Source organism: Myotis yumanensis, unplaced genomic scaffold (genome assembly GCF_028538775.1).
Source record: "Myotis yumanensis isolate MYYU_CA2020_CCGP unplaced genomic scaffold, mMyoYum1.0.hap1 SCAF_1, whole genome shotgun sequence".
In the NCBI taxonomy this organism is placed as follows: Eukaryota; Metazoa; Chordata; class Mammalia; order Chiroptera; family Vespertilionidae; genus Myotis; species Myotis yumanensis.
In genome coordinates this window covers 44,927,271-44,945,730 of record NW_027223752.1, presented here as the reverse complement: position 1 = coordinate 44,945,730, position 18,460 = coordinate 44,927,271, and the positions used below count along the sequence as shown (strand labels likewise).

The window sequence follows — 18,460 nt, the reverse complement described above, 5'->3', positions numbered from 1 at the left end:
TCTCCTGCTCTTCAAGGGCTGTATCGTCCATAACCTATTGCCACTTGGGCCACCAGGACACCCTGAAACCAGCCATTTCTCTGGCCTTCCAGGCATCCTCAGCTGATAATGCTGTTGGAAATGCTGTTTCCGTCGCCTGGCCTCCCACAGCATTCTTACCTCACAGAGAACCTGGGGATTTCTAAGGAGATCGTGGGACCCCGCCCATGGCTAGTTCACAATCAGTAGTCACTGCAGATGAGCTCTGTGTCCAGAGCTGTTCCACTCAGTTACTGAACACTTACTCAGCATCTGCCTTGGACTAGATTTACCCCGGGCACTGGAGGCGAATCCTGAGTAATACGCAGTTCCGGCCTTGGGGGCTCCACGCATAGCCAGAGCTCTCACACTCTAGTGTGATCGGGGGCGTCATCCCTGAGGCGGGTGGGGACGTCTTCCTGGACTGAACACACCTCTCTGCAGGGTGAGGAGAGGAACCTGAAAGGGGCCAGTGCTGGCTGGGAGACACATTAGGAGCCTACAGCCAGTCTCAGTGGGCCCTTGAGCCACAGCAGGGACCAGGGGGTGAAGGGTCAGAGGCCATTTAGCAGGAGTCCAAGCATTGGTAGGGGGGCTTGGACCTGGATGCCGTGCCATTTAGGACAAAAAAACAGGAGGGTTCCCAGTGTGGGGAAATGGAGCTCAGTTTGACGGATCAAGTCTGAGGTGCCTGTGGAATACCAAGGCAGAAAGGCAGGTCCGTGGCCAGAAGAACAGTTTAGAGTCCTCAAGGGTTTGAAAGACTCAGTTGTGGGTCATCTGTGTATAAATGGTAGTTGATACCCTCAAAAGTGTGTTGAGTGTTAAGAGCTTAAGACAGGCCCTGAGAAGTCACAGGAGGTTTGGAGGAGCCAGACACTGCTGAGCCTGCCCCGAGGGTCAGAGAGAGAGTCTGAAGGAGGGAGTCTCATCGGGCACCATGCATGTGTCACATATGATGAGGCTTGAACTCTCCCCCTATAATTGGTTATCAGGAGGTCACCCATAGCCAAGACGAGAAGGGTTTCAAGGAGTTGGGAAGAGACCAAAGCGAAACCCATGAACTGGGGAGTAAAGGTGGGTGATGAGGCTCTGGGGTAAGGACATGTAGACTTCTCAAGATATTTGGTGGAAAAGGGAAAAGATTAGAATGGTCATTGAGGCAGATTTTTTTTAACATTTATCTTTAATAATGAAATGTTTATTCACCATCCTTTTTAGCTGACTCCCAAACTGTGAAGCTCAATCAGACATACTCTGAGCCTGGGACCCTGGGATGGAGAAAGGAGATACACACACACACACACACACACACACACACACACACCTACACTTCTTCCATGTTCTCAACCCCCTGCCCTGGCAGTATACTCACACCGTATGGGTCCCAGCAACTGTAAGCTTCTTAGGTCAAGGATTCAGCCATATATGTTTCTAGATCCCCTATACCTAACAGTGCCTGACTCCAGGTAGGGCTCAGCTGATGTTTTGTGAATGAAAAGGAGAGAGGATGGATTTAAGTAGATGCAGGAGTCCTGTTTATGGTATGGAAGTCTAGTTCTTCTCACAGAAAGACAAGGATGGAGCCACGGACAGTTGCGTATGCGTCAGGGACACTGGCTGCTGAAGCTCTCTGCCATATGATTTGCATCTCATTGCTGTTAAATGCCCTGGGAAAGGTTTGTGCAGTCTTCCTCAAAGACCTAAAAGAGCCAGGCCAGGAAGGCTGGGAGGGTCTGAAAATAGCTTCCTTCCAGCTGGTCCACCTTCCAGCTGGTGGCCGTGCCATGGTGGACCAGCCTTCCTATTACCTGTTCCCATGTGAGCCCTCAGTTCTCATGTGAGCCCTGCATGTGAACACGCAGCTTCATTTTTGCCTTTTTGTTTATAATATAGGATTCCATTTATGGCATGAGGATCAATAGAGACTTGGGTTGAATCCCTGTTTTTGTCAACATGGAGAATTAATCCCAACAGCTAGTTGAGGGCACTGGATTGAGTCCCATTTGGGTGTTTTCTACTTTCCTGCTCCACTTGGGCACTCCGTGTTGAGTTCGGGAATTCATTTTGAGGAGTCAGCATGTGACCTGATGGTCTTGGTGCCACACCGTGGAAGCTGATGGTTAAGCGTTATCTTTGAGTCAGTGGCTTGAAGTCTGTGGGGGAAACCAAACCAAACCCTGCATGATTCCTGTAAATTATATTTCCCAAAAGTGTCCAACATTATTCATTATGTGTATAGTTTCCCTTTTGGTGTGGTTGTCTCCAATAGAATAAGATAAGATTTGAACTTGGGGCAAGTATATGTTTCCTATTTGAAGGAGTTCAGCTCTTAGCATAACCCATAATCTCCTTCCCCGTCATTGAGTAACTACAGAGACCTTCTTGCCACATGACGAGAGCAAATGAAGGTCTGGTGGCAGTTGACGATGTCCCAGGCATGCATTTGCTCGCTTCCATGGTAGGTGCCATGTGGGATGGCACGACAAGATGCATGCGATGCCCTTCTGCTTTCATGGGAAGCCTCCCTACTTTTCTGTCCTGCCCCTTCCCCACCTCTGTCAGGAGCTGGACAAGGAGGTCAGAACCCAGGTGCTGGTTGAGTGGTTGGCAGGAACTGGAGGACCTAGAGGCAGGAGTCCAGTTGACACATAGTTGGGTCAGAAGGGGCAGCAAGCGCTCTCCTGGCATGGGTCAGCTAGCTCGCCTCCATGTGCCTTGCCCCGAACCAGATTACCAAGTCCAAAGTCGGAGAACCAGTCACGTGACAGGATCAGATTCTGGGAAAAGGCTGGTCCAGTCTGGGCAGCAGGAAAACTGGGAGTGATCAGGAGCACCCCAACTCGCACATCAGGCTTGCCAGCACAGGCTGCAGCTGGTCTCGCCATGGCCATATCCACCAGGTGTTGAAAGAAAAATGGACTCTTTCCCCTAAAGAAGGCCGGACAGTGGTCCTGGCCAGGACTGAGACAATTCTGGTGGCTACTTAGCATTTCCCTTCCCTCAGGAACCTCGGGTGCCAACTAGGCGAAGGCACAATTCAGGCTCTGCTCCCAGCTCCCTGAACAAAGCGTGTTCCCGCCAATGACAGAGCAGGGCGATTGGTGTTTTGCTGCCCAGAATTGGAACACATCTGTCCAGGGCTGCCGTCCTCAGGTCTCCTCTTACTAACTGATTGATTAGAAAGTCAGGGTGCAGAAATGATCACATTCCATATCCTTGTGTTCCGTGACATCATCAAGCAATTTTTCTTGGCAAGAGAGGATCCCAGGAATGGATTGGTACTCTTACTTTTAAAATTGTCCTTGCTATTCTGGGCTCTCAGAAGATTAAATCTTCATTAGTAATCAGGGCACTGCTTGTCAGTGTCCTTCTGGTATCCCAGGGCATAAGCACTGGGCAGCGCTGGGGCAGAGGCTGGGCCCACCCACTATGCCAGGGAAGAGCCCTGCCCCGACCTCCAGCCACGAGTGTCTGAGCCTGTTCGGCACCTCTGGGAGCACTTGGCACGTGGGTAAATGTCTGTCAGAATCAATTTCCATTCCTTTTCCTAATAAATAATCCCCAGTATATCAAACTGCATGTGCAGGATCTAATTTATCAAGTCGTATATATATATATATATTATATGCAATTTTATACATTATACTACACATATATCTTACATCTCTTTCTCTCTCAAATGATCTTTATAAAACATGTTGTGCCCCTGTGACAAACCTTCCCTCATTTCCCATTCATTTAGAAGAAATTCTTGCGTCCCTGCCCCAGCCTGCAGGCCTCCACACTCAGCCCCCTGTGGCTCCTCGGAACTCATTTCCCACCCTCCTCCCCTCACCCACTCTGCTTCACGTGACACAAAAATAGACCTGCAGCTTTACAAATATTATATCATTACAACCACCTGATGAGGCAGGTACTATTGTTATCTTCATTTTATACACAGGGAAACGGGCTCAGAGAGGTTAAGTCATTTACCCAAGGTCACACAGCAGTGTCAGAATTTGAAACCCCACCTCCATCCTAGAATCTGTGCTCTAAACCACTACCCTGTGTTTCCTGTATCATGGGCTGAATGAAGGTTCCTTCACTTAAAACCACTGACACACAAGACAGGAAGCCACTATATGACCCTGCCTCAAGCTTTCTTATACAGCTTCTGAAGTATGTGAGTGTAAGCTATAGAAGTGCATTTTCTAGAAAGGCCCTGAAGAAGCCAGGGAAGGAAATGGACCGAAATCATTTTAGTGATCATCTCTAGATAGCGAGGTTTTCAGGTGACGTACATTTTCCTCACTGTACATATCTGTATATTCCAAGTTTCCTACCTGGGCTAATATTAGATAAAATGGAAATGGCTGCTTTTCCAATGAATGTATGATGAAGGGCCAACAGCCCTGCGTCCTGTCTGGGAAGAGCTCTGGGCAGGGCAGGGGAGCATCGCAAGTAGGGCACCCTGTCCCTGACCCTAATGATGGTCTTCCCCTTCTGACCGTGTAGGACATCATCGAGGGGGGCAGCCTTCGCATCCCACTCCAGGAGCTGCACCAGATGATCCTGACTCCTATCAAGGCCTACAGCTCCCCGAGCGCCACCCCCGAGGCTCGCCGCCGGGAGCCCCAGGCCCCACACCCGGCTTCGCTCATGGGCCCCGAGAGCCAGGGCCCCGACTGCAAAGACAGTGCCGCGGCCCCGGGTGCCACAGCCACCACCTCAGCCGGTGCCAGCGGCGGGCTCCAGCCACACCATCTGAGCAGTTGTGACGGGGAGCTGGCCGTCGCCCCCCTGCCGGAGGGGGATCTCCCCGGGCAGTTCACGCGTGTCATGGGGAAAGGTAGGCCTGAATTCCCCCAATCTCCCTTCTCAATACCACTAACCAGAACTACCAGTCCCCGAGGGGCTTCCCCTGGGGGCTGGATCAGCTGCCTCCCAAGGTCGATGTCATGAGCCCATTGTACAGATGAGGAAAGTGTGGCTCTGAGAGGTTGAGGAATTTGGATCTGAACTCAGATCTCTCTGACCTCCAAAGGTCCCTTCCTTAACCTTGGATCCTTCCTCTCCCACTCCAGACCAGGGCTGCTGGCCCTCCTGGCAGTCACTGGGCCTTGGACCCTCAGGCTGAAGCGGCAGGGCACACATTAATTACCAAAATTCTGCAGCACACCAAAAATATATGTTCTGCCGATAGGACAAAAAATGGGTATAATTTTTATCTGTTCATACCGGGCAGCTATTGTGTTGGCTGTTGTCATTTTTTCCTTCGGCAATCTTAAGAGAAAGGAGGTCAGTGCCCCTGACTAAGTAGTCAGGTATTGCATGTTTTACAGATTCTCGCAGCACACCAGTGTGCCTCGGCGCACGTGTTGAAAATCATTGGGCTAAAGTCAGCCCTGACAACAGATCATGCCGTGTGTGTGTGTGTGTGTGTGTGTGTGTGTGTGTGTGTGTGTGTCTGGAGGGCAGGACAGAATTCACACGTGGTCCTTTGGGTAAGAGCACCCTTTCTCCCTGGACTGCCTGTGGCTAAGCTCCTTGTGCACATATCCTGGTCCAATGCCAGAATAATTTGTGCTTGATAAGTATGTCACAAGAAAACTTGATTATTTGAAAAATGTAGTGAATATAGGTACTTTACTTTCAGGAAGGGGAGATAACTTTTTTCTTCTTTATTGTCCAATATTTTAGACCATTTTAAAGAACAAAAGTTTTTACCAACAGATATGGACACTTGAGTCTTTTTTAAAATCATATATATCTTTTTGTTGATTTCCAAGAGGAAGGGAGAAGGAGAGATAGAAACATCAATGATGAGAGAGAATCATCGATTGGCTGCCTCTTACATGCCCCCTACTAGGGGTCAAGTCTACAACCAGGGCCTGTGCCCTGCCTGGGAATTGAGCTGTAACCTCCTGGTTCATCGGTCGATGCTCAACCACTGAGCTACACTCACCAGGCTAGACACCTGAATCTTATAGTTGCTCTAAGAAACTTCCCGTGGTACATGTCCTACAAAAGACTTAAATCCTTAAAAATCTGATTCAGAAGAGATGACCTGTGGCATCCCTTGGGGCTGAAATGCCAGTAGCTTGGTCTCCTCCCCTCGCCTCCTTGCTCTCCCCCACCCCCTAGTGGGCACTTAGAGCAGATGACCAGAGCCCATGGATGAAGGGCCATGTGGTGTGGGAGTGGTTACCTGAGTGTGAGGTGCCTCACCCCACCTCCCCTGTGGCGAGAAGTATAGGGGGCTCTGCCCTCAGGAGGCCTGCACTTCTCTGGCCCAGCTTGTTTATAAAGTTTAAATGCTTTTAAATAAATTATAAAATAATTGCAAGGTCAACATAAAAAATCAGAACTACACAAAATGGGAGACAGTGAAAACTAGCCCTCCCACCCCAAGCCTCAGAGGCAACCACTATAAACAGGTTTGGAATATGCCCTGGGTAACTTTATACAAGCACATGAGTGTCCTTTTTACACACAAACAGGTCTTGTTTACATGTTTCTCTGCAGTTTTTTTTACATTATATAGTTTTAACAGTTCTATCAATACGGTAGCACCAACTCTTTTTTAATATTTCTATCCATGCAGTAGCACCAACTCATTCTTGCATACTATCCCACAGTATGTGTAAACCATAATTGATTTAATGGCCCCAGTGAATGGACCTCAAAGTGGTTTCCAAGTTTCTGTTGTTACAAACAATGCTATAATCTTACGCAAGATTAAGGAGAGAAGAAAAAAGTCAGAATGCCCAGGTTTCAAGTGTGATTTACTGAGTGCCAGGCATTTTCACTTCTAATTGATGTCTTTTGTCATCCGTTAGAAGTGAGCAGAATGGGCTCCACTAATGTGGCCATGAAACCCAGCAGCGTGTGTCCTCTGCCCACAGACTCACTCTGCTGTCAGCCTCAGCACTTACCTGAGTGTGTAGGTGAACCTGTGTGTGTATAAGTGCGTGGATCACTTTGAGAAATAACCCTCCAGTGATTGAGCATCAGGCCTCCTGCTCGTGTGTGCACCCACGCACCTCACGTCCTAAAGGATGTGCCAGCTTGATTCCTCCAAATGAGGTGCGCGGTTCATTCATAAAAATCACGGAGACTGCTCTCTAATAACACCGATGGCCTTTGCTGCCTTTGAACTCCCTCTCAAAAGGAGCCTCTTGCAAAGACAGAGCTGGGGACACTGCTGCGTTCTTCCTCCCCCAGCGTGTCTGTGTCAGGCTGGGTTGCAGAAGGCTTAATATAGAATGGTATGCCTGGAATTCATCGACGGGGCTCCTCGAGGCAAGGGCTCCCGTGGTGCCCGAGCCTTTGACTTCAGTGGGATGAGGAGCCTCCTGGCCTTTTTTGTGAGCCTTACGTACAGCCACAGGCACACAGACCTCTCAAAATACTGGTCTTGAAAGGAAATGAGAAACAGATCTCAAGGTTAGGAGATGGGTGTGCATTTTTTCTAATTCATCTTTTTTTTTTTAATTCACAGTGTGCACACAGCTCTTGGTCTCCAGACCCGATGAGGAGAACATAAGTTCCTATTTACAGCTCATAGACAAGTGTCTAATTCATGAGGTGAGTCATGATAGATTTCACAACGCCTTTTTCCTCATTGCTTGGAAATGGTTCCTGTAGTGGGATCATTTGAATCAGCAACAACTTGTTTCTGTGGGGTAGATGTCCGAATAGCTCGGGCAGAACTCGGCGTGGTGGCCTCACGCCTAAACAAAGCTTGTGTATAACTTAGTTGTCCAAAGGTTCGTCCGGGCTGAGCTCTGATGTGAGGGTGCAAGCCTGAGAGGAACTGACTCCAGAAGAATCTCTGAGTGACCAAGCCTGGGAGGTGTGCACACAGTCCTGCCACCCAGCCCCTGATGTTCTCAAGTCTTTCAATGCTTTGCCTTGAAACATGTTGCCTTTGGGCTCAAGGAACTTTGAGGGAGGGGTGGAGAAACAGTGTGCAGCAGAAACAATGTGTGGGGGGGGTGTGGGGTGGGTTGTTTTTAGCCATGTGTCCTTTGAAGAAGGACCGAGGCAGGCTGGAGCTGTGCCTACCAGGCTCTCAAAGCTAGCACAGTCTCCACCACGGGACGGGCGGGTGCTGGCCATGGCTGCCCTGAGTGACATGTGGGGACAGGCCCTTGTGCCTCAAATCCAACACTCCAGTGGCTACTTTGGTGGCTCTCCTCCAGAGAGTTCCAGTGACAAAGTCTGGGCCTCAGGAAACTTAGGACTGGATAACCCTAGAGCCGTGGTCAGCAAAGCGCAGCTCGCGAGCCACATGCGGCTCTTTGGCCCCTTGAGTGTGGCTCTTCCACAAAATACTATGTGCGGGCGCACACGTACAGTGCGATTGAAACTTCGTGGCCCATGCGCAGAAGTCGGTATTTTGTGGAAGAGCCACACTCAAGGGGCCAAAGAGCCGCATGTGGCTCGCGAGCCGCAGTTTGCCGAGCCACAGTTTGCCGACCACTGCCTTAGAGCATTGAGGGTTTTTTGTGGGGTTTTGACATGAGAATAAGATGGTAAAGGCCTCCAAGTCTCCTCACCTTTGCTGTGGTGGCGGCCAGAACCCTGGGAGCCCAGGGGCCCCCAGTTTGGGGAGATAGCCAGTGCAGACGTCTGGCCCCTCACCCACCCTCCCTGTGTGGTCAGTTCCCTGGGGCCCCCACCTCCGTGCTCTGACTCTGCCCATCCTCGTGTGCAGGTGTCCAATCTCCTGCTGGGTTTCCACTCTAGCCACGCTTCCCCCACCCCCTAAAATCTCATCTTTGCAATTTTCTCTCACAGCGGCATCCATTCTTTTATGTGCCTCTCCCCAACTCCCCCCTCCCCGCCCCCACTCAATCTTTTCTATTTCCAGTCCTGGCCCTGCACTTGTTTTGACCAGCAAAAAGCCACAGACAGAAGACAAGAGCACAGTGACGAATTTCTGAACTCATTCATTCCATAGATATTTATCACTCCCCCTGGCCCTGGCCCTGGCCCTGGCCCTGGCCAGGCAGCTTATGGTGAGGGTAGTGGGTGAGACGCAGGGAAAACAGGTTGTCACGTACATGACGATAAAGCCTCTGAGAGGCCCTCCCGGCGTGCCCCAGAGCCCAGATGAGGAGTGGCAGGCACCTGCCCGAGCCGGAAGCAGGTGTTCCTCAGAGGGGCTGCCCCCACGCTCAGCTCGCCCAAAAGGCAGGCAGAGTCTCATGGCTCGGTGAGGAAGGAGGCAGGAGAATGATCCAGGCAGACGGGGCAGCGTTTTGGGGGGTTCTGTGTCTTGTTAGGGAAGACCATTGGGGAGGATTTCGAGAAGGAAACCTTTAAACTTCTGAGAAAGCAAAGCAGATCCCTGCTTCCTCTCCCACGTTCACTCTGAGCAGTGGAGGACAGGTTGCCTCCACCAGCCGGCTGAGCCCAGGAGGCAGAATGACCATCCTCCGCTGCCTCTGCTTCCTAGTTGGACCATATCAGCCCCACAGCTGTGGCCTGAGACTTATCACTGGCCTACCTCGGGTGCGCCCTCCCTGGGCATCGTGGCTCTTCTTTTTGCTTCTTTCCACTTTTTCTCCCCGATGCCCAGTGATCCAATGCAAAGATGATACTGAGGGCTCCTCTGCCGGCAGGAGGCCCAGGCAAGGGTTGCCTCTCGGTACCAGGAGTCACGGCAGATAGGAGCTCAGGCCGAGTCCGCTTGCCTGAATTCAGGTCGGGATGGAGGGCCTTGCGCTCTGCTTTGGAAGGGAAAATGTTGTTCAAGCCTTTTTATTATTTTAGTTGAGAAGGAGGAAACGTGTCTGAATCATTTTCCACAGGCCTGGGTTGTGTGTGAGAGAACGCACCCTCCCTGCAGCCAGAGGGGAGGTCAGCCTGGGCTCCGGACAGGGCTGCCTTCCTCAGCCCCCAGCGCTGCTGCTGCTGCTCCTGCTGCTACTGCTGCTCCGCACACTGCAAGGGGAGGTGTGGTTACTTCCAAGGCACCTTCCTTCCCTGGGATGAAGGACCGACTCCCTAGGGAAAGAAAAGGGAGGATAGGAAAGTTCTGAATTCTGTATCTGGGACCAACCACTTCCTCATGGATTGTAATCCCAGGCATATTGCCTCCTTGCGGTCTTGACAAGGTTCTGGGAATCTGAGTGCTTGTCCCTTTAATGAGGCTTTTAATCCAGCCACAAAAGCTGCAGGACACATCTTCCTCCAGACAGACGGATTGGTCTGGGCCTGACAGGGACAGAAGACGGAGCAGTGGCTGGCTGGCTGTGTCTGGGCAGCCTGCAGTGTGGAATCTTCCTTCCCCTCCAGCCCAGGGTGGTGGGGGCTGGGGTGTGGTACCAGCCATCCCAGCTGATGGCGGAGCACAGGAACCAGTCTTCAAAAACCACTGGGAGCCCGCCATGGCCCAGCGCTCCTGCTCCCAGCTGCCCCTCCCAGGACTGAGAACCGGCCTCCACACACACTCGCACTGCTGGGGGCTCGCTCCTGTCTGTGCCCCGGCACTAAATGAGCCTGAGGCCCAGGTTCGGAGTGAGTGAGCTGACCCCTCCTTGGAGGTGCCTACATGTCCATCTTTTCAGATGCTCTTTGCCCCCGTGGCCGAGGTCATGTGTGAACTGCTGTCCCTGGAAACACTTTAAATGCACAATCTATCGAGTGAACCATTAACTCCTTTGTCACTTGAAATTCAGGTTTGTCCTCCAGTCTGGCTCCAGACCAGCTCAGGACTCTAGTTTTGAGACCTTGAAGTCATTTGTTGGGGCTAACGGTGGCTTTTGAACACCAACTGTGACAAACACGCACATGCCACCACCCAAGGGCTGGTCCACGCAACTGAAAATAGCCGGTTAGAGTATCTGTGAGTGGCGTGGGTGGAATCATTACTAAGAGCCAGGCATGTTCTTAAGTATTCTGAGTGCTTTTCGTGTGTTATCTCATTTAGTCCTTACAGCGTCCATTAGAGGGAGACATTATCACCCTCAGCTTTTAGGAGGAGCAGAGTCTCAGGTGGAGGGATTCGCATAAGGGAGTGTGGGGATTCGCACCCTCCCGTGTGCATCCAGGGCTTTCCTCTGACCCACCGGCGAGGCCCTCCTCCTCAGCTCATCTCGACCAGGGTGCCTGCATCTTGTGTCCTCACTTAACATCTGGCTGAATGAACCCGTCAAAAGCAGAATCCATCCATCGCTTTGTGAGTCCAGCAGATGTGTTTGCCTCTCACAGTTTTCAGAGGTCCTCGTGTGTAGTTGGACACTCACTGAGCATCACCAAAAATGAGAGGGACCACGGAGGAGAACCAGGTCCTCGCCTTTCAGCCATGAGACCGTCCTGCCACTCACCTGAGTGGGGGGTCAGCACCTCTTTCTCTAATGGGGCACTGGGTCCCTTGGTTGGTAGCCCTCTTTGATGCGTACCCTTAATGGTGTCTGGCTAAGGTCACCCAGGGGGAAGCAGTTTGTAAGTCAATAACTTTTCTGCAATATGACTGATATCTTTTTGCTTTTGTTCACATAGCTCTCTTGTGTTTAGGTCCTTAAAGATTAAATGTCATCCGAAGAAAATTAAGCTGTCTTTCTATTTTTCCCCCTCTGTTTCAGAAATCTGTTTCCTTCATGGAAAATAATCATGTAGTCTGTTATTCTAAGTAATAGCTTATTGCTTCTTAAATTTCATGCCTTATTGACAAAACTACCTAGGCGTGTTATCTCCATCATTGTTAATGCTGATCTGTCAAACCCGATGGATTTCCACAGCGTGTGGACCACAGTTCTAGATACTTGACAGGATTCCTGAATTGTGTGTGTGGTTCTCATCATCTCGAGCACTCCACGTCCAAGTGCTGCCTGCAGTGGTCGGCAAACTGCGGCTCTCGAGCCACATGCAGCTCTTTGGCCCCGTGAGTGTGGCTCTTCCCCAAATACCGACTTCTGCGCATGGGCCACGACGTTTCAATTGCACTGTACGTGCTCGCCCGCACGTGTTATTTTGGAGAAGAGCCACACTCAAGGGGCCAAAGAGCCGCATGTGGTTCGAGAGCCACAGTTTGCCGACCACTGTACCAGGGCACTTGCTGCAAACACAACACCCCCCCCCCACTCCCCTCCAGATCTGTCAGGCTCTAGGTGTGGGGGAGGTGCCTAGGAATCTGCATTTTAACCGCTCTCTTTGGGAAATCTAATAGACCATGACAAATAACCCCTGAAAGTCCTTCCCTGGGCCATGGTGCACACAAAAGAACACATGATGTAGATGACAGCATATTACAGGGCAGTAGGCACAACATCCCCCAACACCAATTTTACTAGAAAAGACTCAAGAAGCAATCAGATCTACCCATCTTCCTAAACTTCAGACAATTTAGGTTAGGACGGGTGCAGTGGGATTTTGGTAGGACACCAGATCCCTTCACTAGAAGTTTCTCAGCCCAGCCCTGAAATGCAGACTAAACTCCATGTTCTGAAGCCCAGCTGACCACTCAGGGTGTCCACACACTATCAAGCATATTGATTTTTGGAGTGGTTTAGCATTTCCATTGATTATGAAAATGCCGGGGGCCTCCAGAAGCCAGAGTATTCAACAATCAATTTTGCAATTTATTCTTGGTTAATAAATAGAGTCCAGAGTGGAGTCAGAGGCAAGAGAAGGTGGGTATGGACCTACCAGAAATGCAACCAAAACCAAGGTTATCAAGAGTTTGCCCGGCTGGCTTGGCTCAATGGTTCAGCATTAACCTATGAACCAGGAAGTCACAGTTTGATTCCTGGTCAGGGCACATTGCTCAGGTTTCGGGCTCCATCCCCAGTGTGGGGTGTGCAGGAGGCAGCCGATCAATGATTCTCTCTCATCATTGATGTTTCTGTCTCTCTCCCTTCCTCTCTGAAATCAATAAAAAAAAATACATATTTTTTAAAAAGCTTAATGCATGTACTGTACCAGGCACCTCCAATGCCAAATAACTTGAATTTTCAGTTATGAAACTGACTGCTGTTTGAACCAGCTTGGAAACAGATGAAAAAAAAGGCAACCACAGAGACGCCAGTGTTTTCCCCTATTAATTGCATGTTTCTCCTTCTAATGCTAGGCTGCGTCACCCATTAAAAAATCCTGTTTGTTTTTGCAGGCATTTACAGAGACGCAGAAAAAAAGATTGTTGTCATGGAAACAGCAGGTGCAGAAGCTCTTTCGGTCTTTCCCTCGGAAAACCCTTCTAGACATATCAGGATATCGACAGCAAAGAAAGTACGTTGGGATTTCATTGTTTGTAATGCATGGTGGCTCCCAGGTGCCTCGTTGCCTGCCTGGGTTCCCGGGGCAGGACAAGGCAGGGCATTCCTTGGTCATCAAGGTGCCCTGTGGCAAGTTCCAAATCGCCGTCCTTAAACAGGTGGGGTTGGGAAAGCTGTGGAGAGAGAGCATTCCCAGAGGAAGAGCTGAATGCGATCTTTTGTAACTCAATTGACATTGTCAAAGTGACAGCGTTCGTCCGGATGCAGAGAGTGGATATAATTTAATGAACGCCAGCAGAACACTTGGTAGTTTATCCCCAAAAGGGGGCTCTGAAAGGACAGAAACGGATTGTTCTCTCAGCACCTTAAGTGGTCGTGTAATTTTTTTCTCTCTTCTAGCTGCAGACAAGCTAATTATAGTTGGTGGCAGGGTGAAGAGCCCAGTGCTAGTCTATTTTGGTCTGAGTTGCAATCTAAGAGTGGAGCAGCACCGTTCTCGGTTTCTCATAGTGCTTCAGGTTCTTGGATGCAGTTAAAAATAAGCCTTATTGTACTTGAGACCCCCTTCCCTTGATCCAGCTTTAAATTGAAGAATTCAATAGCATATGAAAGGTGAATTACCTTGCCAGTTAATTAAGGGGAGGCGTGGATTAAGCCTTGTACAATGACAGGGAGTTTTGGGGAGACAAGAGAATGACGATGCGAACATCCTCAAAATCCACATTCCATTTATTTTTGCATTTTTAAACGTGAGCACATGTTTTCACTTGCACCTGAAAAGTTCTGAATTCATTTCTCAGTGCATTTATTTGCATAAGTGTGCCTTCCAACATCACTGTTTGATATTATTTAAGGGAGGTGAGGCCCATTGCAATTTGTGAAGTCTTTATTAAAGATTAATGTAAAAAAATGAATTATCCAGCCTATACAACACGGTTACTTATTAAACAAACATTTAACCCTTACCATGTGCCAATTATCCAAGCACGATAAGAATATCAGTACATTTAATCCTGCAACAACCATGTAAGGTAGAGGAGCTGCTGTCAGCCTCGTTTTACGGAGGAGTCGGTAGACAATGGCATCCAGGATTTGGTTCAGGCAGGCCAGCGCCAGGGTCAGTGCTCTTAACCACTGTGGGTGCCAGGCAGCTCTCATGGTCTTTGTGCAGAAAAGATGGGCAGGTCAAGCAACACTCTTTATTTCCCACTCCCTGGCCCCATGCCCTCTGGGGTGCCTCCCTGGTGGGTTGGGCTGGATCAGCTCTGCACCCTGATGAAAGGCCAGGCCCCTCCCCTGGGGCACCACCTCTCCTCTTGTATGGACAGCAACACTTCCCCCAAGGATGAGGAGGAGGTGCCAGCCCCTCTTGCTACACCAGCCTCTTGGGAGCCAAGTTCCAAGCAGAAGAAGGAAGTTAGAAGTTGACCATGAAGATAGAGCTTTTAAGGGCTTTGCTTCTCACCCCAAAGTTTCATCCCCTGCCTCTGTCTGCCCTGCCTTGTCCTTGGTTAACCTTGACCTCTCTAGAGTGTGACCACCTACAGCTTGTTTTGGGCTAACCTAAGGTTTGCCAGATTGGAGCCCCAGTGGACCTCTTTTTATGGATTAGATAAGAATAAATTTAATCATCAATTGTAGATGTTCAATTGGAGGCTGCTAAAGCTCTAGGAAATAATTTGTTCTCCTATGTATTACCTCTGGGATCTTCTTATGCTATTAATTTGCTTTGAAGACCCGTTTCTCCAGTAATACAAAGGTATCTGCTGCCCACCCCCTGCTTGAATTATCCCAAATCCCAAATTAATTGGTTCTTATTTAGTCTTTTCACGCATTTCAAGATAATGAAATCTGTTGGTTAGATTTAGGAAGGCAAAGAGAGACGCAAATGGGCAGAGGAAGAGAATGAAAAATGAAAATTTACTTTTGTCGCTTTATCCTCTCCCCAGAAGAAATGATTATCTCATTAAGCCTAGTGATCTTAAGTAACCTAAGCGTTCACTCTGGTTGCCAGCAGTGGCACCGCTCAACAACCCTGGCTTTGTAATAACCTATTAAGGACTCCACAGTAGAGCCCCACCGTCATTAGAAAGACGGCCTAGCCAAGTTCTCCCCACCCACCCATTCTGTCCCCAAAATGTTCAGGGCTTTCCCACCACATCCAGCCAGCGAGTCCTCACTTCTGGAGTGCCTAGAGCCCTTGTTCCTCCAGTGGCCCATAACAGAACCCTCTGCCCACATTCTATTGCTCAAGATATACTCTGCCTTCCTGGAAGCGCACATCCTTTTAGCATGCTCACTGACTACTGTATTTTGCATATGAAGTAACTTTTAAAAAATCCAACTGAAAAGGAAAACGAGAGGGGAAAAAAAAGCCATTCGCACTAAATAAGGAGAAGTCTTAGCAGAATACTGAATCATCTACCAGGTGGCCAAAATTCTGACTCAAAAACCAAAGGCCTAGTTTTCATAGTTAAACACACACACACACACACACACACACACACACACACACACAAAACCACCGCTTGCTCTCCACCTGTCAGTCACTCAGATGGTCCTTCCTCCAGGGGAAGTCTCTGGGATCCCATGAAAGGACTCCTAACCCACCTGGCTTGAATTTCCTCTTTCAAACCAAACGTTTGAAACCTTAGTCAAAGAAGAAAGAGGGGCAGAAGAGGGAGGAAGGATGAGATAACAAAGAGACCTAGAACCCAGGAGTGCCCCTTCTCACCGCGCGCAGAGGAGCCACAAAAGCCTGGAAGTGGAAAGACATAGCCCAGAAATCAGTTCAGCCAGCTCACGGTGGAATTCTCTTCCCTGCCCTCCCTCTCTCCCTGGGAAAAGAGGAGCACTGGGGAAAGAGAAACATTTCCTGAGATCTGCTGTGCTGATGGCTTAGGGGCCCCTCCCCCTAGGCACACACAACTCTCCCTCAGGAAATGACTGTTTAGCAGGGCCCCCCACCCCCACCCCATCATCCTCAACTGGTGAAATACGTCAGCCCTGTCTCCGGGAGTCTCCTCACAGGCTTGGCACAAACCTCCCCTGCACGGTGGGGAAAGCGAGTCTGTTCCATCTTGTGGCCATTGGAGGTAAAGCATTTCGACCTAAACATCAGTGAGTGACTAAAGCTGACTCTTCTTGGAAAGAATGTGCTGGTTCCTGAAACCCCGCTGGCGGCCGCGCGCCCTCCCAGAACCTGAGGCCTGTGAGAGAGGACAAGTGCTTTGGAGATGAGGTCACAGCAGCGAAGGCAGCACAGCCTCCGAGTGCGCCGCCTGGGTCTCCGGCCACCGTCCTGGGCAGACCCAGGGGGGACACACAGCCTCTGGTCTCTCTGCAGGGAGGGCGTGCGCAGTGGGGAGCAGTGGGTGTCCGGGGCCCAAACACCACCATCTCCATTCTCCTATCCCTCCTCCATACCCTGGAGTCAGCGCCCCCCACCGTGGGTCAGTCCTGCCATGTGGAGAGGCGCCCTGATGGCAGAGGCGTGTCCATTCTTTCATTCATTCAACATGCCTTTACCGTGTCAGGAGCTGATTCGGTCACGGAATACGTAGGCTTGATGAGGACAGACGTCGACCTGTTTTTCGGGGAGCTGACATCCTAGGGGGCTCCCAGGCCACTGTCCCCGAGTCTCCCACAGAGCCAGACGGACATCGGGGAAGACGGTGGTTTGATGGAAGGAACACTGAGCCTGGCTGTGCAGCCTTCTCGCTGTGTGGCCTCTTGACAGGCGTGTGAGTGCTCTGGGCCCTGTGACCAGCTTGGAAGAAGGCCCAGGAGCGCCCTGGTTAAACCTCAGGGCTGCCAGCACTGCTCCCTGCTGGCTGAGTGACCTCGAGAAACTATTAAGCTCTGTGTACTTCTCCAGCTGTAAATAAAAGTGGGTAGAGCGCCTGCTTCATTGGGTTGTCGTGAGGATGGAAGAATCAATGTAATAGTGCCCTGATGGTGCACGTAACCGTTGCTCTCAGCTGTCAGCTGTCGTTTTAATCATAGCCCTTTCCTGGCTCAGACCCCCCAGGACCCCATAAGCCTTATGACTGTCAAAATGCGAGCAGACCACCGCCCCCCCCCTCTGGCCGCCCCCAGGAGCCATCCCACAGGCAGCCTGGGGGGTGAGATGGCTACAGGGGACTCATGCTCCCTGGTTCTTCTCTGTTCGCTCCCACAGTCGCGGCTTTGGGCAGTCCAACTCCCTCCCGACGGCCGGCTCTGTGGGCGGCGGCATGGGCAGACGGAACCCACGCCAGTACCAGATCCCTTCTCGGAACGTCCCTTCTGCCCGCCTGGGCCTCTTGGGCACCAGCGGGTTCGTCAGCTCCACCCAGCGCACCACAGCCAACCCCACCATCATGAAACAAGGAAGACAGGTTTGTTCTGCACCGGAGAGGAGGGTGGGCAGCCAAGCTCAGCGCCCGAGGCTGCAGGATGTTTCCCCAGATGACCCCAAGGTGAGGGGAGAGGCCGAGGGGGGCTAAGCTGAGAGACAGTGTCCCTGTCCTCTGCGTTACCGATGTCGTTTGCGTTGTTCCTCCGGGAGATAGACCAGGGCTGAGGCTGCGCCTGGCCTCACGGAGGGTGGCTGAGGAGGCCCCTGGGACCACTTCAACCTTGGGGGCCCCGAGCAAGGGTGCCTTTAGAAAGAAATGTAATCCCTGTTTATTGTTTGCCCCGACCCTTGACTTGCCCCAGCAGACCTCACCACTTCCCAAACTGGGTTCCAGAGGAACCTCCGCCTCTAAGGAACTTGCTTAGCTTTTTTGTTCGTGGCACGTAGCTCCTTCGTTGTGGTCCAGCTGTGGGGGAGAAGCCACAGGAAGGAGCTGGAGAGGCCTCCAGAGGGAGGGGTGAAACCCTCTCAGCCAGACAAAGCTGTGTGACCTAGAGCTGACCCCTGTCCTGAGGCCCCACGCCCCTCTGCCCCCATCCCACACCCTGCCCAGTGCCTCCCATCCATGTACCTCCAGCTTTGTGGGGCCGGGTAGGTTGGGGCTGGGACTGCAGGGACACAAGTGGGCCCGAGGTTCTGGGTTGTCCTGAGAAATGCAGGGGTGACAGATTGGTCTAAAAACAGGAAAACGGCTCCAGGCACGACAGGCGGGATTGGCTCCCCGGGGAGCAGTCGGGTATGAAAAAGCCCCGCGTTCTGGTCATTGTGGGCAGCCCCAGGTCAGTCCGAGAGGAAGTCACCACATAGTAACACACACAAGCCCAGTTGTGCCAGC

The 18,460-nt window shown here is 50.9% G+C and overlaps 1 protein-coding gene across 4 annotated transcripts in view; it reads left to right on the top strand.

Moving 5' to 3' along the window:
* SAMD4A (sterile alpha motif domain containing 4A) overlaps window positions 1-18,460 on the top strand; it is a 208,134-nt gene that overhangs the window by 176,790 nt on the left and 12,884 nt on the right. For all 4 annotated transcript variants that reach the window (XM_070419414.1, XM_070419402.1, XM_070419420.1 and 1 more), the window contains 4 exons: window positions 4,519-4,852; window positions 7,505-7,590; window positions 13,121-13,239; window positions 17,407-17,605. In XM_070419414.1, the coding sequence (XP_070275515.1) occupies window positions 4,519-4,852; window positions 7,505-7,590; window positions 13,121-13,239; window positions 17,407-17,605 (738 nt within the window). The remainder of the gene's footprint in view (window positions 1-4,518; window positions 4,853-7,504; window positions 7,591-13,120; window positions 13,240-17,406; window positions 17,606-18,460) is intronic.